The sequence below is a fragment of the Hyla sarda genome, chromosome 4 (assembly GCF_029499605.1).
Source record: "Hyla sarda isolate aHylSar1 chromosome 4, aHylSar1.hap1, whole genome shotgun sequence".
NCBI classification, from domain to species: Eukaryota; Metazoa; Chordata; class Amphibia; order Anura; family Hylidae; genus Hyla; species Hyla sarda.
Window position 1 is genome coordinate 225,126,622 of NC_079192.1, and position 16,954 is coordinate 225,143,575.

General features: G+C 41.1%; 1 protein-coding gene across 4 annotated transcripts in view; it reads right to left on the reverse strand.

Moving 5' to 3' along the window:
• Positions 1-16,954, reverse strand: part of CELSR1 (cadherin EGF LAG seven-pass G-type receptor 1) — a 174,727-nt gene that overhangs the window by 17,735 nt on the left and 140,038 nt on the right. For all 4 annotated transcript variants that reach the window (XM_056573691.1, XM_056573690.1, XM_056573689.1 and 1 more), the window contains exons 16-24: positions 16,762-16,863; positions 11,724-11,818; positions 8,177-8,386; positions 6,405-6,588; positions 4,578-4,721; positions 2,140-2,329; positions 1,535-1,702; positions 1,289-1,415; positions 696-896 (exon numbers count right to left, since the gene is read on the reverse strand). In XM_056573691.1, coding sequence (XP_056429666.1) covers positions 696-896; positions 1,289-1,415; positions 1,535-1,702; positions 2,140-2,329; positions 4,578-4,721; positions 6,405-6,588; positions 8,177-8,386; positions 11,724-11,818; positions 16,762-16,863 — 1,421 coding nt within the window. The remainder of the gene's footprint in view (positions 1-695; positions 897-1,288; positions 1,416-1,534; positions 1,703-2,139; positions 2,330-4,577; positions 4,722-6,404; positions 6,589-8,176; positions 8,387-11,723; positions 11,819-16,761; positions 16,864-16,954) is intronic.

Genomic DNA, 16,954 nt, shown 5'->3' on the forward strand with positions numbered 1-16,954 from the left:
TTTTTCATAGTAATAGGAAATAATATCAGGAGAAAACTTAAAATAATAAACTTGTGACTGCAAGGCAGATTAACAGGACGCAGGAAGGACTGGCTTTTATCCAGTATTAATATTTGCTTATAGTTGAGAAAGTCAATTTCTCTACTAAGGCTGCACCTAGGGCCTCAAAAGATAATGACGACGATACCCTTGCTAGTAAAGTTACAAAGAAAACCGATATGGAGCAATAATGCTATTAATCACCAAGACCTTTTCTAAGGGGGTTTATGGCCCTCCCTGAATCGGTATTGTTTGCTAACAGAAAGGCAATAAATCAGGCTGTGAGCCAAGCAGCCATGAATTATTTCAGCTCCAGCATTCCTGCCCTGTCTTGGGTTTACCAGTGCATGACGTATCAGGCAGCAGATCAAGTGCAGGTATCTCACATGATTAATTTGGTACCACAATGCCAGAGATGCCTGACGGTACCAGTGCCAGATGTGGGAAACATCCTGTTGTGAAATATCCAGCACTAACTCAGGCATGGCAAGCTGGTAGTACAATATAATTATGAGCTAACAATACGACGGCCAATATACTGTATAGGCAATGAACCAGGCAAATTGCAACTACGCATAAAGAACCATAAACTTTCACAAAATGGTGTCAACCGTCTAAAAATACAACAAAACACACATGAAAATACTCTCACTTACTGGATTTTCAGTCTGGTTGATGCCAATGAGAAAGACTAGCTCAGAAAAGAAGAGGGTGGCCACTAAGTTTTTATGAATATTGTGAATGTTGGATCGTAATGTTCTGATGATCACAAGTAAGATGAAAGTCAGCAGCAAGGCCGCCAGGGAGACAGACACAGAGGTGTATGTGATGATCTTCAGAGGAAGCACCTCACCATTCTGTTATGGAAACAATTCACAGGTCATTTATGGGATCATGTCACAGACAATGAAATACATAGGACAGACCCAAAACTGATTATGACACTATGGCTCAGTGCTTAAATATTACATATTATGAGAAAGACTTTCAAGCTACCACATGACAGGATCCAGTCCAGTTGTTGGCAATATTTGCCTACAGTTGCATTATTAGGGATGTAAATGGAGCCTTGTCTTTCTCAGCTGCACCTATACTATACATATATTTCCATAATATAGCAGCCAATCATTTTTACTAAATTACTATGCATCAGAAGGCAGGCTGGCTCATTGGAGAATGGATATTGTGATGCAGTGAATATACTCATCTTCTCCAGAATACAAAAAGGTGGGTTATTTTCCGGACTAACCTCTCGCTTGGAAATGTCCATCAGCACAGCAAAACTGGTCATGTGATTACACTGGCAGGTGATGTGGCTTTTATTTCTGAAGACCAGTTCACAGCCTTTGGAGGACCATCCTCCTGTGCCCCCACTTCTGTTAGGAAAAGGAAATACAAAATTGTCTAATCTGAGTCAACTGGTACAATTTTCTAAAAAAAACTGCAGATGTCTATAAAAACAGATGCCTGTGTAGAAGAATCAGTAAAAACTTACATAATGGAGTGGTTCCAAAAAACACACACAGGTTTGGTCCTCTCCTCAGTTTCTAACATTGTATAATCCAGTATTATTGGTTTTTCCAGCTGAGATGGTAGCGGGTCCCCTTCATTATGAACAGACGCACTTACAATGGGTGTGTTAATGATTGGCCGATTAGGAACTCTGGGCAGAAAAGACAGGAAGATTAATACAAATTCTAGCAATGAATGATTTGCAAAACTTCTGGTAACATCTTATTTCCTTTAGCCTTTATGTATATTTTAAGATGAAACATTCTCCAAAGAATGGAGCCTCTTTCTTCACTGTTCTCATGGTTAACTACTACACTTGTAGACATGAACTGTTCTACTGGTTACACAGGTCCATTTCAATTATTTAATGTTTAGGCAAGAAGTGGCTTGTAGGCAGGAGTGCTTGGGGCTTATAATCTTATACAGATTATCCAAGCACATATCTGCCTGTCTATGGTCACTTTCTACTATTTTTTTGCACTATATTCTGGCAAATATAATAAACACAACAATAGATTGCATAACAAGAATAGTATACATGTATATGATGAAGGAGGACACACTTGGAGCTAAACGCTCTAAGGGTACCTTAAGCTTCTTCGGTCAGGGTCATAGTTTTCTGGTAACAGCTGCCCCAAAGAGCGATACACTATCACCATAGCAATAGCATGCTGATTCGATAAATCTGGTTGTCTCTTTTTCCGTTTAGAGAGACGGGAGTCATATTCCTCATCACTGATAGGATATTTCTGATTGGAAGGTTTGACAGTGGGCAGAGCTACATAGAAAAACAAATAGTCATAATGTAACAATATGAGTTATTGCAAGGTTAATATGTAAGCATTAAAACTTTTATTTCAGACTGTACATAGAGAGTAAAACGTTATGATCAATAAACACACCAGCTGTAAAAAGCAATAAAGTTCCATAATGAAATCTTTGAAGTAGTAGTAAAATGTCTCTGATTCCATCGAGGTCATCTATAAACATACCAGCCATAAAAAGTAATGCTCTGTCCTGACGGTTCTGGACATAGTCACCAAATAGGTGTTATTTATTAGCTTCGTCCTGTGTCATATATTTACTGATGGAGGAATCAGCACTGTTAAAGTGAGACTGAGCTGGTGTGTAACCATTACCAACAAGCATTTACATATAATCCATACCATCTCATCCTATACTAATACACACATTCGCTATGTGTCAATCAGCAAAGAGTGACTAGGGTTTCCGCTCATTCTTCTCTCGCTACGAAATCAAGCAATAAAGCAGAATGCTTTACATCATCAATTGACAAGCTGCTAATTCCTATTATGCATCCATATATTCCCTATAGATTTAGACAATTACATTTTTCAACATAAGGATGACTAAGGCTCAATTAGTCTTTGCTCAGATGACACTAGAGAGAACTTATCTATTTAAATTTGACATATTTATGGATGATTATATTATATATATAACCGGGGGCATAGAATTGTGATGGGCCATCAAATATTATAGGGGTACTCCCGTGGAAAACTTTTTTTTTTTTAAATCAACTGGTGCCAGAAAGTTAACACAGATTTGTAAATTACTTCTATTAAAAAATATGAATCCTTCCAGTACTTTTTAGGGGCTGTATACTACAGAGGAAATGCTTTACTTTTTGGATTTCTCTGATGTCATGACCACAGTGCTCTCTGCTGACCTCTGCTGTCCATTTTTGGAACTGTCCAGAGCAGGAGAAAATCCTCATAACAAACATATGCTGCTTTGGACAGTTCCTAAAATGGACAGCAGAGGTCAGCAGAGAGCACTGTGGTCATGATATCAGAGAAACCCAAAAAGAAAAGCATTTCCTCTGTAGTATACAGCCCCTAAAATGTATTGGAAGGATTAAGATTTTTTAATAGAAGTAATTTACAAATCTGTTTAACTTTCTGGCACCAGTTGATTTAAAAAAATAAAAAAAAAGGTTTCCACGGGAGTACCCCTTTAAAGGAACCTGTCACCAGATTTATGCTGCCCTATACAAGGGCAGCATAATGCTGGTGACAGGAACCAAGCGAAATTCCATTTAACATTGCTTTGCAGACGTGGTACATTTCAAGAAAACCCTGTTAATCACCGTGGACTAGTGAGCCGCTTCGGCATGCCAACCTGCCAGTGTTCTGGTTGTGGCCAGTATTCACAGAACACTGCCAATCACTAATGGGTAGACGGCCCAGAGCAGCCACTTATGAATATTGCCGACTACTGAGAGTGCGCGCTCAGTAATCCGCAGTGAATAACAGGGATTTCCTTAGATGTACAGTGCCTACAAAGAAATGCAAGTCAGCATTTCACTCTTGGTCCCTGTCACTGGGCTAACGCTGTCCTCGGATAGGCCAGCATAAATATGGTGACCAAGTCACTTTAACCTTAGGTGTCCTTTATGTCCCCTTCATAGAAATAACTGGTTGAGTGCTGTTCATGTTTAAGCAGTTGTTTCTGATACTGCAGCTCAGCCTTATTTAAGTAAATATGACAGGGCTGCAGTACCACAGTCACATGGACACCCATATACAAGTGAGCAGAAGATGTATTAAATAAGCAGTGCTGGACCCTATCATCATAAGGTTAGGTCAACAATAGTGTGTCAAACTCCAAATGGTTAAGGTTTTAATAGAGATTGTAACAAATCATTAGTTGGAAGATCAGCAATTCTTTATCACTTGATGTCAACTACAGCAGCTTATGGCCCCATCACTTTGTAGTATATTGTGTCATTATTTGGCTATTCCTAATAATGGGGAAAAAAATCCATGTAATAAAACCATGTGACTTTGTGGTGATATGCCATCATGGTTTTGACAACAAGTTGTTTCTGCAGATTTACCTACATTCACTTATGTGAATGGAAAACCAAATCCGACAGAATAAAGGGACACAACAATATTAAATTACAAAAGTTGTCAAAAAATATATATTACCATTGTATCTTGCTTAATACAGCTAAGACTGGGTATTAACCAAGATGATTGAAAAAAATACTGTAATGTTACCTTTTCTTTCAGGGGGCTTAAACAAAGTATCAGGGAACAGGACTGACGACTGTAAGTCTTTAGGATAATCTTCATATATCTCACTAAACTGGGGAACTTTGGCTCCACTGAAATTTGCCTTGTCAAAGATGTCTACAGCAATGACTGGTGGAAGAAGACATAGAATTAAAGGTATGGATTACATCCTTACCACACGCATTATTTTTTATTATGGAATGTTCATAAAATATATAATGTGCTTACATTAACCCAACAAAAATCTGTTAATACATCTAAATTGCACAGACAAAAATCAAACAATAATCTCTGATCAGCTACACTGGGCTATAAAGCCACTTTATTATATACAGTTTTTGATCCACAACCCCAGCTAACATATAAAGAAGGGGAATAATGAAAATGCTAAGAAGGTGCATTATATGGAATTATTGACATGTCACCACAAACTAGAGGAGACCGTGTAATTACATTTATAGCTGCCATAAAGGAGTGATCCCAAGATTTAAACCTACCACCTGTCCATATATAGAATGAATGTAGCAACAGCTGAGCATGCATACGACCACTCACTTATGGGACAAGGGACCCTCATTCTTATGATCAGTGAGGGTCTCCAAATCAGACACTTTATTACCAATTCTGTGGATAGGTGATAAGTTTACATTCTTGGGATAATCCCTTTAAATGTTCCTCCTAATTCTTATAAAATGCTTGCAAGGTCTCAGTTCATGCTTCACTACGGTAAGATAAAGTTATAAAGTACCGTACATACGTATTTCTGTTATTACTGCACACTGATGTAAGGTATGTCTCTTATGTATGATTATGGTGTGGTCTACTTAAAGGGGTATTCCGGGCAAAAACATTTTATCCCCTATCCAAAGGATAGCGGATAAGATGTCTGATCGCGGGGGGCCCTCTGCTGAGACCCCCCCGCGATGGCCATCACGCCCCCTCCCATAGACATGAATGGAGGGGGCGTGGCGTGACGTCACGTCCCAGAAACCTGGAGGTTTCCGAAACTGGAGATGCAGCACCCGCATAAAATGCAGGTGCTGCAGGGAGATCACGCGGGGTCTCAGCAGAGGGCCCCAAACGATCAGACATCTTATCCCCTATCCTTTGGATAGGGGATAAAATATTTTTGTCTGGAATACCCCTTTAAATTTAGTTTTTTTCTGAAGTGCGTTACAAGCAATAAGCACTAGGAGTCTAATATATTCATGATATACAGACTCTTCTCGCCCCCTCAGTTACTGTGATAGAAAGTTTTCTCCCTAGTACTGTGCGTAGGGAGAAAGCTGTCGATCAGCAGCAGATGGACGGGGGAGTCCGCATATGATGAATACAGTGGACTGCTGGCTCACATCCCACTGCACCTAATAAACTGTAACTTTTGCCCCACCATAATCATACATCAGAGTGCCTGTCACTATTGCATGCTGCTCTCTGAAAAGACAGCATAGAGTAGCTGACATATTCCCTCTGTATATCTATTTACAAACAGGCTCAACATATTACTAATACACAACTCAGAGGCAAAAGTTGATCTATAAAGTGTGCTTACTATGCTGCGGTGCCAAACATTCCCACCCTATAATACCCCTGATCAGCACTAAGCTCTTAAGATGTTTCCAGGGCTCAGTAAAAGTCATTTACTACCACTGACACACATGTTTGGAGATTTAGGAAGTTTCCAGAGTCTCAGACTTTTTCTTGGATGGTAATCTGCATTGTATATAATATAGTAACATGCTAAATGGAGGAGGGTTTTTACTAAAGTGACCAGCAGTGTCTTCTGATTTTCAGTTTCAGGGCAATACTCACTAATATTTTTAGCAACGATAATGAAAGGTTTCATATAAGTCTTTTTTAGGTTCCGTGCCATGTTGCTGGCATATTCTTCATAATGTTTCAACAGGTGTGCTGTGCCCCCTTCAGTCCTCTGGATCTGGTCCCAGTGCTCTTTGTTGCTGCGATCTAATATTATGCTGCCTGCATGGATGATGTTCTGTAAGATAAAATATTAAATGGAAACACATTTACTATACCATTTTGTCAAGGGGTACTCCGTTGGAAAACCAGATTTGTAAATGACTTCTATTGAAAAATCTTTACCCTTCCAGCACTTTTTAGCAGCTGTATGCTACAGAGGTAATTCCTTTCTTTTTTAATTTCTTTTTTTGTCTGGTCCACAGTGCTCTCTGCTGACACCTGATGCCCGTATCAGGAACTCTCCAGAGCAGGAGAAAATCCCCATTGCAAACCTATGCTGCTCTGGACAGTTCCTGACACAGACAGAGGTGTCAGCAGAGAGCACTGCGGACAAGACAAAAAAGAAATTAAAAAAGAAAAGAATTTCCTCTGTAGCATACCGCTGCTAATAAGTACTGGAAGGGTGAAGATTTTTTTTTAATAGAAGTCATTTACAAATCTGTTTAACTTTCTGGCACGAGCTGAAAAATGTTTGCCACCGGAGTAACCCTTTAATTTCAAGTCTTCTCTAAATATCTCAGTGGGCATGTATTTCACCTCCCTCTCATTCCTTCCACAACATTGACTGTGCATATGAAACAAGAGCTTTGGGGGGGGGGGGGGGGAGGCTACAGTTCCGTCTAAGTGAGCAAAACAGTACACCACCGGGTTGATTCTTAGTTGAGAACAGAGGGTATCCTAGAGGATACAAACTTCTGCATTCTCTGACAAATAGAAAATTCTAGGTTTGGTAGATTTGGTAGAACCTGACAAAGGAAAGGGTCTGGAAGTGGTTTTGTCTCCCGCATAATGGACTTCTTGGTTGCAAATTGCATTACTTACCAATAATCCCTTAAGGCAGCTTTTCAGTGGTAATTCTTAGCCAAGTTCAGAGATTACGGTAATTATTAAACTAGAAACCCAACACTCCTTTGGCTTCAAATCTCAGCGCTGTTAAGAAATTAGGACTCAGCTTCCAAAACTCTGAGAAGAGTGAAAGAGGCTTAGAGCCCCAGGCAGCGGACTTATTAACCTGTCTTCAAGGAACGCTGATGATCTTTAGATATTGTCAGTCAACAATCTCCCTTATATCTGACTGGCATATCTCATTATTTGCTGTTCATAAAGACTTTGGTTACTATAAATCCTCAGAATGTTTTGTACAACCGCCTGTTTTAGCAAATCCGCTGCAATATAATCACAAAACATAGCTACGGAAAATGTGGAAAAATACATTCAAAAGCAGGTACAATAAAGTAGAATCTATAAAGTACAAACGAGAATATATCTTGTGTTTAATTACTTTTTTCATTATTTTAGTTACTTGCTTTTTGCACTTGGTATGTTTTCTAACCTACTGTAGTGTTTATAAGTGTATGTTGTCACCTAATACATTATATAACAACAAATTATGATGCAATGAATGAAACAAAGCAGAGGCGCAGTACTCTATAGAGCAATGTTTCCCAACCAGGGTGCCTCCAGCTGTTGCAAAACTACAACTCCCAGCATGCCCGGACAGCCTTCGGCTGTCCGGGCATGCTGGAAGTTGTAGTTTTGCAACAGCAGGAGGCACCCTGGTTAGGAAACACTGCTATAGAGCAATACACAATAGGTAAGCATACCTCATTAAATTCCACATCTCTAGTTGCCGCCAGGTCAAAGCCTTGCTGCTGGCTCTCATACTGCAGCACCCTCACTAGCATCTGGTAGCTGGTTCTGATGTCATTCCCATAGAAAGACTTTGTGTGGTTGGTTGCATTGTGCAAGACTCTAGCAATCTCAATGGACTTGACACCATCCAAAGTTGTCTCATTTCGGCGAAGCTTTTCATTCTGTAAAACAAAGTAGTTGCTTAACATACAATACTCAAAGTATTTGGTGCACATTGCATATATTATTTTCTACTGGGTATGCCCGAATACATGAGTTAGGCTGGGTTCCCATTACGTTTCCCCCAATATGGGAGCGCATACGGCAGGGGAGAGCTAAAAACTTGCGCTTCCGTATGTAATTCATTTCAATAAGCCGACCACATTGAAACGTTCGGTCCGGTCGGCTCATTTTTGCCCCGTATGCGCTTTTACAACTGGACCTAAAACCGTGGTCGACCACGGTTTTAGGTGCCGGGAAAAAGCGCATACGGGGCAAAAATGAGCCGAGCGGACCGAACGTTTCAATGTGGTCGGCTTATTGAAATGAATGACATACGGAAGCGCATAGAAAGGCATACGGGAGCGCGAGGTTTTAGCTCTCCCCTGCCGTATGCGCTCCCGTATGGGGGAAAACGTAATGGGAACCCAGCCTTATAATAGATATGATTGGTCTCATGTGAAGGTCAGTGTCATGTCATTAGCAAGTATGTGTTACTTTTAAACAATTTTGCTGCGAGCAGTGCAGAAAAACCAGCCTATTGTTGGCACTAACTGTACAAATAGTTCTAAGCATACCATGAAGTGTGTTGGTGTTGTGCAATTAAAAGGAGAGGTAGAACCGCAGCACAAGACATGCACAGGATTCCTGACATTCATCTCAACAAAGTGTGTTTGTAGAGCTGAGTACACGGGCTTCAGGCTGTCAGCAAATCGACAGGAGTCACTTTACAAGAAGATCCATTATTGAGCAGTACCCAGGCTAAGGCTGACCGTGCACCTAACCAGGGCACCCAACTATAGGTAAAACTATAACCAAATGGTGAGATCTCCCACTGTTGGCCTTTGTTGCACTCACTTATCTACATGATGATAGGTTTTACAAAACAGATTTAGTCTCTTTTATTGAGCTCTAAAGACATAGTAGCCTTGAATTGAACCTTATCTAAAAATGTATAAACACGTAAGGATCAATGTATTTATAGGGATCTGGAGAAATAATCAGCATCCTCTTATTCACCAATGGGTGAATCTGGTATGAAAATAAAATGGAAATTTACCTGTAAGAAATGTCATAGGATTTACAGAAATCAGATGAACATTGAGACAGCTGTTAGGGCTGCTTTCATTTCCTACAAATATCTCTAAATATCTAAGACTGATTGATCACTCAGGTATTTCTTTAGAGAGATCACATTTAGTCCAGCAGAAACGCATGGGAACGGAGTTCCTGCACTTTTCCCACAGCAGGAACACTGTTCCCATTAGCAGGAGCCCTGCAGGACCAGCCCCAGCCCTTGAGTGGAAATCTGGGGTGAGTTCCCATATTTTTCCCCCCCAGGACTTGACCCCTGGGTATAATCAGTTAATAGTCAGCTGAAGCAAGAATACAAGACTAAGCATATTTATTATTTACAATTAGATAATAAAGTTATAGAACCCTGAGTAGTAATGGATGCTATAAGAGGATCGTATGGGAATCTGGTTCATAGTTATCATTAGGGGCCTCAGTTTACACTGTAGATATTCAGCTGATGAAGCTTCACCGGCTGAATGTCTACTTGCAGTGGGCACCACCGGTACCATTGGCGGTAGGACTGCTCGGACATGCACCCTCTTATAGACGCCAAAGCAGTTCTGCGGAATTCCGTCCAAACAATGAACATGTAATTCTTTAGCCTAGCGTCTATTTCACGGGCAGAATTCTGCTGTGGCAATTCCGCAGTATGCACAGAGCAGCAGAATTCCATTGAAAACAAATGGAGTACTGCAAGCGGAATGACAGCAGTGTGAACGAGCCCCTAAATTGGCACCTCTTATTTACTGTCTGTAGGAGGGTGAGGCCATTTGGAAAGACGTGCTTGTCAAGAATTATTCATTTACAAAAGGTTAAAGCCCCTAGTATTAGTATTTCGTTAGGCTTACTCCATATTGGAGAAATTAAAGGGGTACTCCAGTTAAAAACTATTTTTTTGTTTTATTAACTGTTGCTAGAACTTTAAACAGATTTGTAAATTATTTCTATTTAAAAATCTTAATGCTTCCAGTACTTATCAGCTGCTGTATGCTCCACAGTAAGTTCTTTTCTTCCTAAATTTATTTTCTCTCTAAAGAAAGTGCTCTCTGCTGACACCTCTGTCTGTCTTAGGAACTGTCAAGAGAAGGAGCAAATCCCCACAGCAAACCTCTCCTTGACAGTTCCTGAGACAGAGGTGCCAGCAGAGAGCACTGTGGTCAGACTGAAAATATTTTTAAAACAAAAGAACTTCCTCTGTAGCATACAGCAGCTGATAAGTACAGGAAGGATTAAGATTTTGAAACAGAAGTAATTTACAAATCTATTTAAGTTGATTTAAAAAAAATTGTTTTTCACCGGAGTACCCATTTAACATTTTGACTAATAAGGTTTCAGTTAAACACTTTTTCCTATTGGCAGGAAATAAATCAATTCTATTAATTGCGATTGATACATAAGGCCATATAATTGACAAAGAAAATTCTTAAATTCCATCATTACAAAATATAAAGCTTGATAAAAAAAAAAGTGACATTGTGTTTTGTTTAAAGAAAAACGGGAGCCCTAAAAAAAATGTATTTCTAATATATTTACTTGTGCTCTGTTTTGATATATTAAAGGGGTATTCCAGGAAAAAAAAGTTTTTTATATATCAACTGGCTCCAGAAAGTTAAACAGATTTGTAAATTACTTATATTAAAAAATCTTAATCCTTTCAGTACCTATGAGCTTCTGAAGTTAAGGTTGTTCTTTTCGGTCTAAATCCTCTCTGATGACACCTGTCTCGGGAAACGCCCAGTTTAGCAGCAAATCCCCATAGCAAACCTCTTCTAAACTGGGCGTTTCCCGAGACAGGTGTCATCAGAGAGGATTTAGACAGAAAAGAACAACCTTAACTTCAGAAGCTCATAAGTACTGAAAGGATTAAGATTTTTTAATAGAAGTAATTTACAAATCTGTTTAACTTTCTGGAGCCAGTTGATATATATAAAAAAAAGTTTTTCCCTGGATAACCCCTTTAAATACAAATGTAAAACAACAAAAGCAACAACCAAATTCCAAACAATTTCTAATGGACTTGACTGGCATTAGCTTTATCGAATTAGTACAACCTAGTAAAGATTGCAAGTACCAAAGAATCATACTTATTTTAAGGAGCAACCAGACATGTAGTGCCAGGGAAATCCAAACATAGACTATTCTGGGATATATATATATATATATATATATATATATATATATATATGATGAAACTGGTGTTTGGCAGGTCAGTAATGCTCTTACCAGAGTTTTTAGTTCCAAAAAGGTCAGTGTGGTGCAGTTGAAGAGTTCGGGAGGAAGCCAGCCTTTTTCCTCACTACAGTGCCGGATCGCATTCCCTACAGGAAACAAATGTAAAAACTAAACAAAAGCATAGGAAGAAACTTAATACGACGTGTTACCTCACAGACATGCTGATTATTCATCAGAGAACCATCAAGAATGTCAACTATATATCTAATCTAAGTATACAATAGAAGAAAGACAAATCCTTGGCACTGCTGTAGTCTCTAAGTTGGTGTCCCACTGTTACAGCGTGCGGTCGTGTGTACTACTGATGTGTAGTGTCCTGCATACTGGTGGTGCTCACGTATACAAGTAGGATAATCAATTCCAAGTGCAAGATTAGAAGAACGGAGCACTCTCCCGTATCGCTCTGGTACCTGATGTACGCTTGAATAAAGAAAAGACATTTTAACTGCATAATCCTGGGTGAGTGCTCCGTTCTTCTAATCTTGCACTTGGAATATATATCTAATCTACACAGGGCTATCAAACTTTTCTTATTCTTTCATGCGTTAACACCATGATAAGGTTTTGGCCTCCTTAGCTTCCATCTAAGACTGTATGGAGGAAAGGGACTGACATCCTTTTTGGATAACACACCGTTTTGTACCCCACAAAGATTGGTGCCTGGATAGTAGCATGGACAATGTAGCATGGCTGACTGCAAACTTTCTTCTATGCATTAGAATAGCTTTCTACTCTCACTGGACAAAAATACCACCTAATTCCCAGCCCTGGTAGACCAGCCCATAACATCTGGCCTGTATACACATTCATGATATAGATTTAGTGTCAGATACATTTTATTATATCAAATTACAGTAAAATAGAAAAGCTATAAGATGAAGTCAGCGGTGAGGATCTGTCCGATGGTGATTTACGCCATGCTAATTGGATGGTGGAATTCATCAAACATCTGTCAAGTCAGTATTTATACCTAGTCTTTTATGTTATGGCTGAACGTTGTATATTACTGCTTACTCTTTTCCTTAGGGCAGTAATACAATCACAGTCTTTTTTATTGCACCTGAACTGACAGCTTTTAGTATAATGAAACCACAGAAACCCATAAAGAAGAACATATTACCAAATATTCAATCATAGATATCAATACAGTGGTCCCTCAAGTTACAATATTAATTGGTTCCAGGACGACCATTATATGTTGAAACCATTGTATGTTGAGACCAGAACTCTATGGAAACCTGGTAATTGGTTCTGAAGCCACCAAAATGTCATCCAAAAATAGGAAAAAGTGAAGATTAAAGAGAAATAAATAGATAACTAATACAGATAAAGCAAATCCTTACATATAAAAGTAAGAAATATCTGATGGGAGCTGTAAATCACTGTCTATTTCAGGGTTTCCCAACCAGGGTGCCTCCAGCTGTTGCAAAACGACAACTCCCAGCATGCCCGGACAGCCTTTGGCTGTCCGGACATGCTGGAAGTTGTAGTTTTGCAACAGCTGGAGGCACCCTAGTTGGGAAACACTAGTTTATGTAGAGGACAGGAGCTTCTTCAGGGTCCTGTACTGTACACAATATTCTAAAAGTAGCAGCTAACCCTGGCACAGGTTAAAAGTAGTACAGAACATGTAGTACCTCCCTGTACTGTAGGGAGGCGCTACCAGACAGCCAGTCAGTGCATACACTTCAGTAATACAGGGGTTTTACCAGTAAAATGTCCATTCTAATTGGTCAGATCTTCCAGCCATTGACACGTTTCGCAGATCTGGACTGTCCATAGCATTGTATGTTGAGTCTGGTTTCAAGTTACAATGGTCCAGAAAAGACGATTGTATGTTGAGGCCATTGTAAGTTGAGGGATCACTGTACCACCATTGGTGTACCCTTGATAGAAATAAAGCATACTATGTAAGCATGCTATGATTTGTGAGGTGTGCACAGGATGACTCAGAATGTAAATTATTTAGTGTCTCACTTGTCATGCCTACCGCGCATTAACCTGGCAGTGCTTCACTGCAAGTAATGGATGGGAAAAGAAGCAGTGGGCGAAAAGCCGCCTTCTGTAATTATAAGGAATTATAGTGTCTACCGCACATATGTTTTACCGTGTCAGTGCTCTTTTGAAAGGCAGAATGATCTTTCTGACACAGGAAGAAACGTGTGTAAAGATAATCCTATAAAAAGCGCATGGCAACAATGTAACACAACTGGTGTGCAGCTGACAGAATGAGGAGAATACTTTTAATACTATGAAAAGTCAAGATAGCTGTTCTTACATATACATCACATGTTCGCATATACCGTATATCCCGGCGTATAAGGGATGTCCGGCATAGGAAAACTTCTGATTATCTGCCCAGGCCGGCTCCCGTGTGTGGCTGCAGGCGGGGGCCGGCCAGAGCAAGTAAAAACTAATACTGTATACTAAAAACCAGGGTGCCTCCAGCTGTTGTGAAACTACAACTACCAGCACGGCAAAGGCTGTCTGGGCATGCTGGGAGTTGTAGTTTTACAACAGCTGGAGGCCCCCTGGTTTTTAGTTTACAGTATTAGTTTTTACTTGCTCTGGCTGGCCCCCGCCTGCAGCCACACACGGGAGCCGTCCTGGGCAGATAATCATAGGTATTCCTATGCCGGACATCCCTGTGTCCCGAAAATCTTTTCGGGACATAAGGATGTCCGCCGGTCACTTACCATTCCCCTGCGGCGCGTGTCCTCCTGCGATCCTCCTTCGGTCCTCCTGCGGTCCGGTCCGTCAGTGACGTCACGTGCCTACAACCATAGAGGCAGAGGAGCGCAGGACCAGGAGGACCGCAGGTGGACGCGCGCCGACCGGGGCCTGGTGAGTGACCGGCCGTGCTATCTTAAGTGATCCGGTCACCGCTACCGGCACCTACTGCTATGGTCCATAGGCCATAGCAGTAGATGGTGACCCGGGCCGGAGGAGCAGTGACCGGATCACTGTGGGGGCAGACCAGTACAGACATACAGCCTGCAGCCATACACTGTATATGGCTGGAAGCTGTATGTCTGTTGGGGGGAGCTGCCAATCTAATGTGGGGGGAGCTGCCAATCTAATGTGGGGGGAGCTGCCTTCTATTGTGGGGGAACTGTTGACCTAATGTGGGGGGAGCTGCCTACAAATGTGGGGGGAGCTGCCTACAAATGTGGGGGGAGCTGCCTACAAATGTGGGGGGAGCTGCCTACTATTGTGGGGGAAATGCTGACCTAATGTGGGGGAATTGCCTACAAATGTGGGGGGAGCTGCCTACTATTGTGGGGGAACTGCTGACCTAATGTGGGGGGAGCTGCCTACAAATGTGGGGGGAGCTGCCTACTATTGTGGGGGGAGCTGCCTACTATTGTGGGGGAACTGCTACTAATGTGGGGGAGCTGCCTACTAATGTGGGGGAGCTGCTGACCTAATGTGGGGTAACTCCCGACCTATTGTGGGGGAGCTGCCTACTATTGTGGGGGAACTGCCGACCTAATGTGGGGGAACTGCCGACCTAATGTGGGGGAACTGCCGACCTAATGTGGGGGAACTGCCGACCTAATGTGGGGGAACTGCAGACATAATGTGGGGGAGCTGGCAACCTAATGTGGGGGAACTGGCAACCTAATGTGGGGGTACTGGCAACCTAATGTGGGGGAACTGGCAACTTAATGTGGGGGAACTGCCAATTTAATGTGGGGGGAACTATACTGCCTACCTAATGTGGGGGGAACTATACTGCCTACCTAATGTGGGGGAACATGATGCCTACCTAATGTGGGGGAACATGATGCCTACCTAATGTGGGGGAACATGATGCCTACCTAATGTGGGGGGAACTACAAGGTACCGTACATCGCAGTAGGAGGGGTAGTCTTATATGGCGAGTATATCCCAAACTCTATATTTTAACTGTAAAAGTTGGGGGTCGTCTTATACGCTAAGTCGTCTTATACGTCGGCATATACGGTACTTGCACTTTGTTTGAATAGATGCACAGGTTACTATGCAAGTAATATGAAACAATTCTCTTCAGTTGCAGATGTTTCAGAAATTTTTGATTTCATGTTACCAACTCAAAAAGCATCAAAGTATCTCGTAGGTGTTGGTCTCTGTCTTCATACCCCTGTACTTCTCTAGTCTGTGTTGTCGAGTCGTCTTCCCCGGTCTGTTACGCTTTGGTCTCCCAGCCTGGCTTCTCTCCTTCTCCCTTTTCGCCTTACTTCTGGCTGGTTACTCCTTGTCCGCTGTTATGTTTATCCCGTTTGCCCCCTTCGGTGGGCTATTCTCCCCCTGCTGGTTTTATCACCTGTATTTATTCCTTCTCCTTATTTTTGACGGTGGATGACTCTCCCTTCCTGATACCTTGCAATTCTGTTGATTCTCTACTGATTGCTACACTTCCTGCTTGATACTTTAGACTCTGCTGCTATTTGATACCATTGATAGGAACGTGTTATTGCATTATCTGTCAGTTTCTTATGTACCTTCGCACAAAATGGTGCGCGTGTTGGTTTGTTATGTTTTTTATTAAAATAAAATAAAACATTGAATAAAAAATTAAAAATAAAGCATCAAAGTACAATAATATCAATACAATCCAGAAAAAACACAATTTTATACCAATGTTTTGCACATGAGTCTCCTCTGCCTTGCAGCATTAGCTATCCAACTTCTAAAATAAGCAAACATTTAAAGGATCCAAGTTGTGCAAATCTGTCCTATGTCTTTCATAGCCTGCTATTGGCCCATATAAGCAATTTTACATGGATGCAAAGAGGTTTTTTTCATTAATGCCTGGAAAATATATGTCCTCACAGAGCCACCACATGAAGCTCTGGGTGCAGCAGTACAGGGTCTTTTGTGTTAAACCTTTGTTGGAGATGTTTTTTGGAGAACTGGCAGATTGGGGATGTGGCTTCAAGAACAGTAATAGTTTATCATATTGTCCCTTTTCTGCATCATATTGTTTCATTTCCAACTAACTTGCTTTTTACTGTATAATTCTACAGGCAGGTGTAGCTACACTTACCGACAGATCCCTTGGGACAAGGAACAGCAGCTGGTTGACCAAACTTGGTCTGTGGCCACCAGATTCCGGCCTCAAAGGCTTTGGGGCATGCATTATAAATCACTGCAATGAAGAGAAAAGAAGTCACACCCATTGCTCACCTCTCATATAAATAATTCATCATCTCATCTTCACAAACAGAACAGAATGAGGA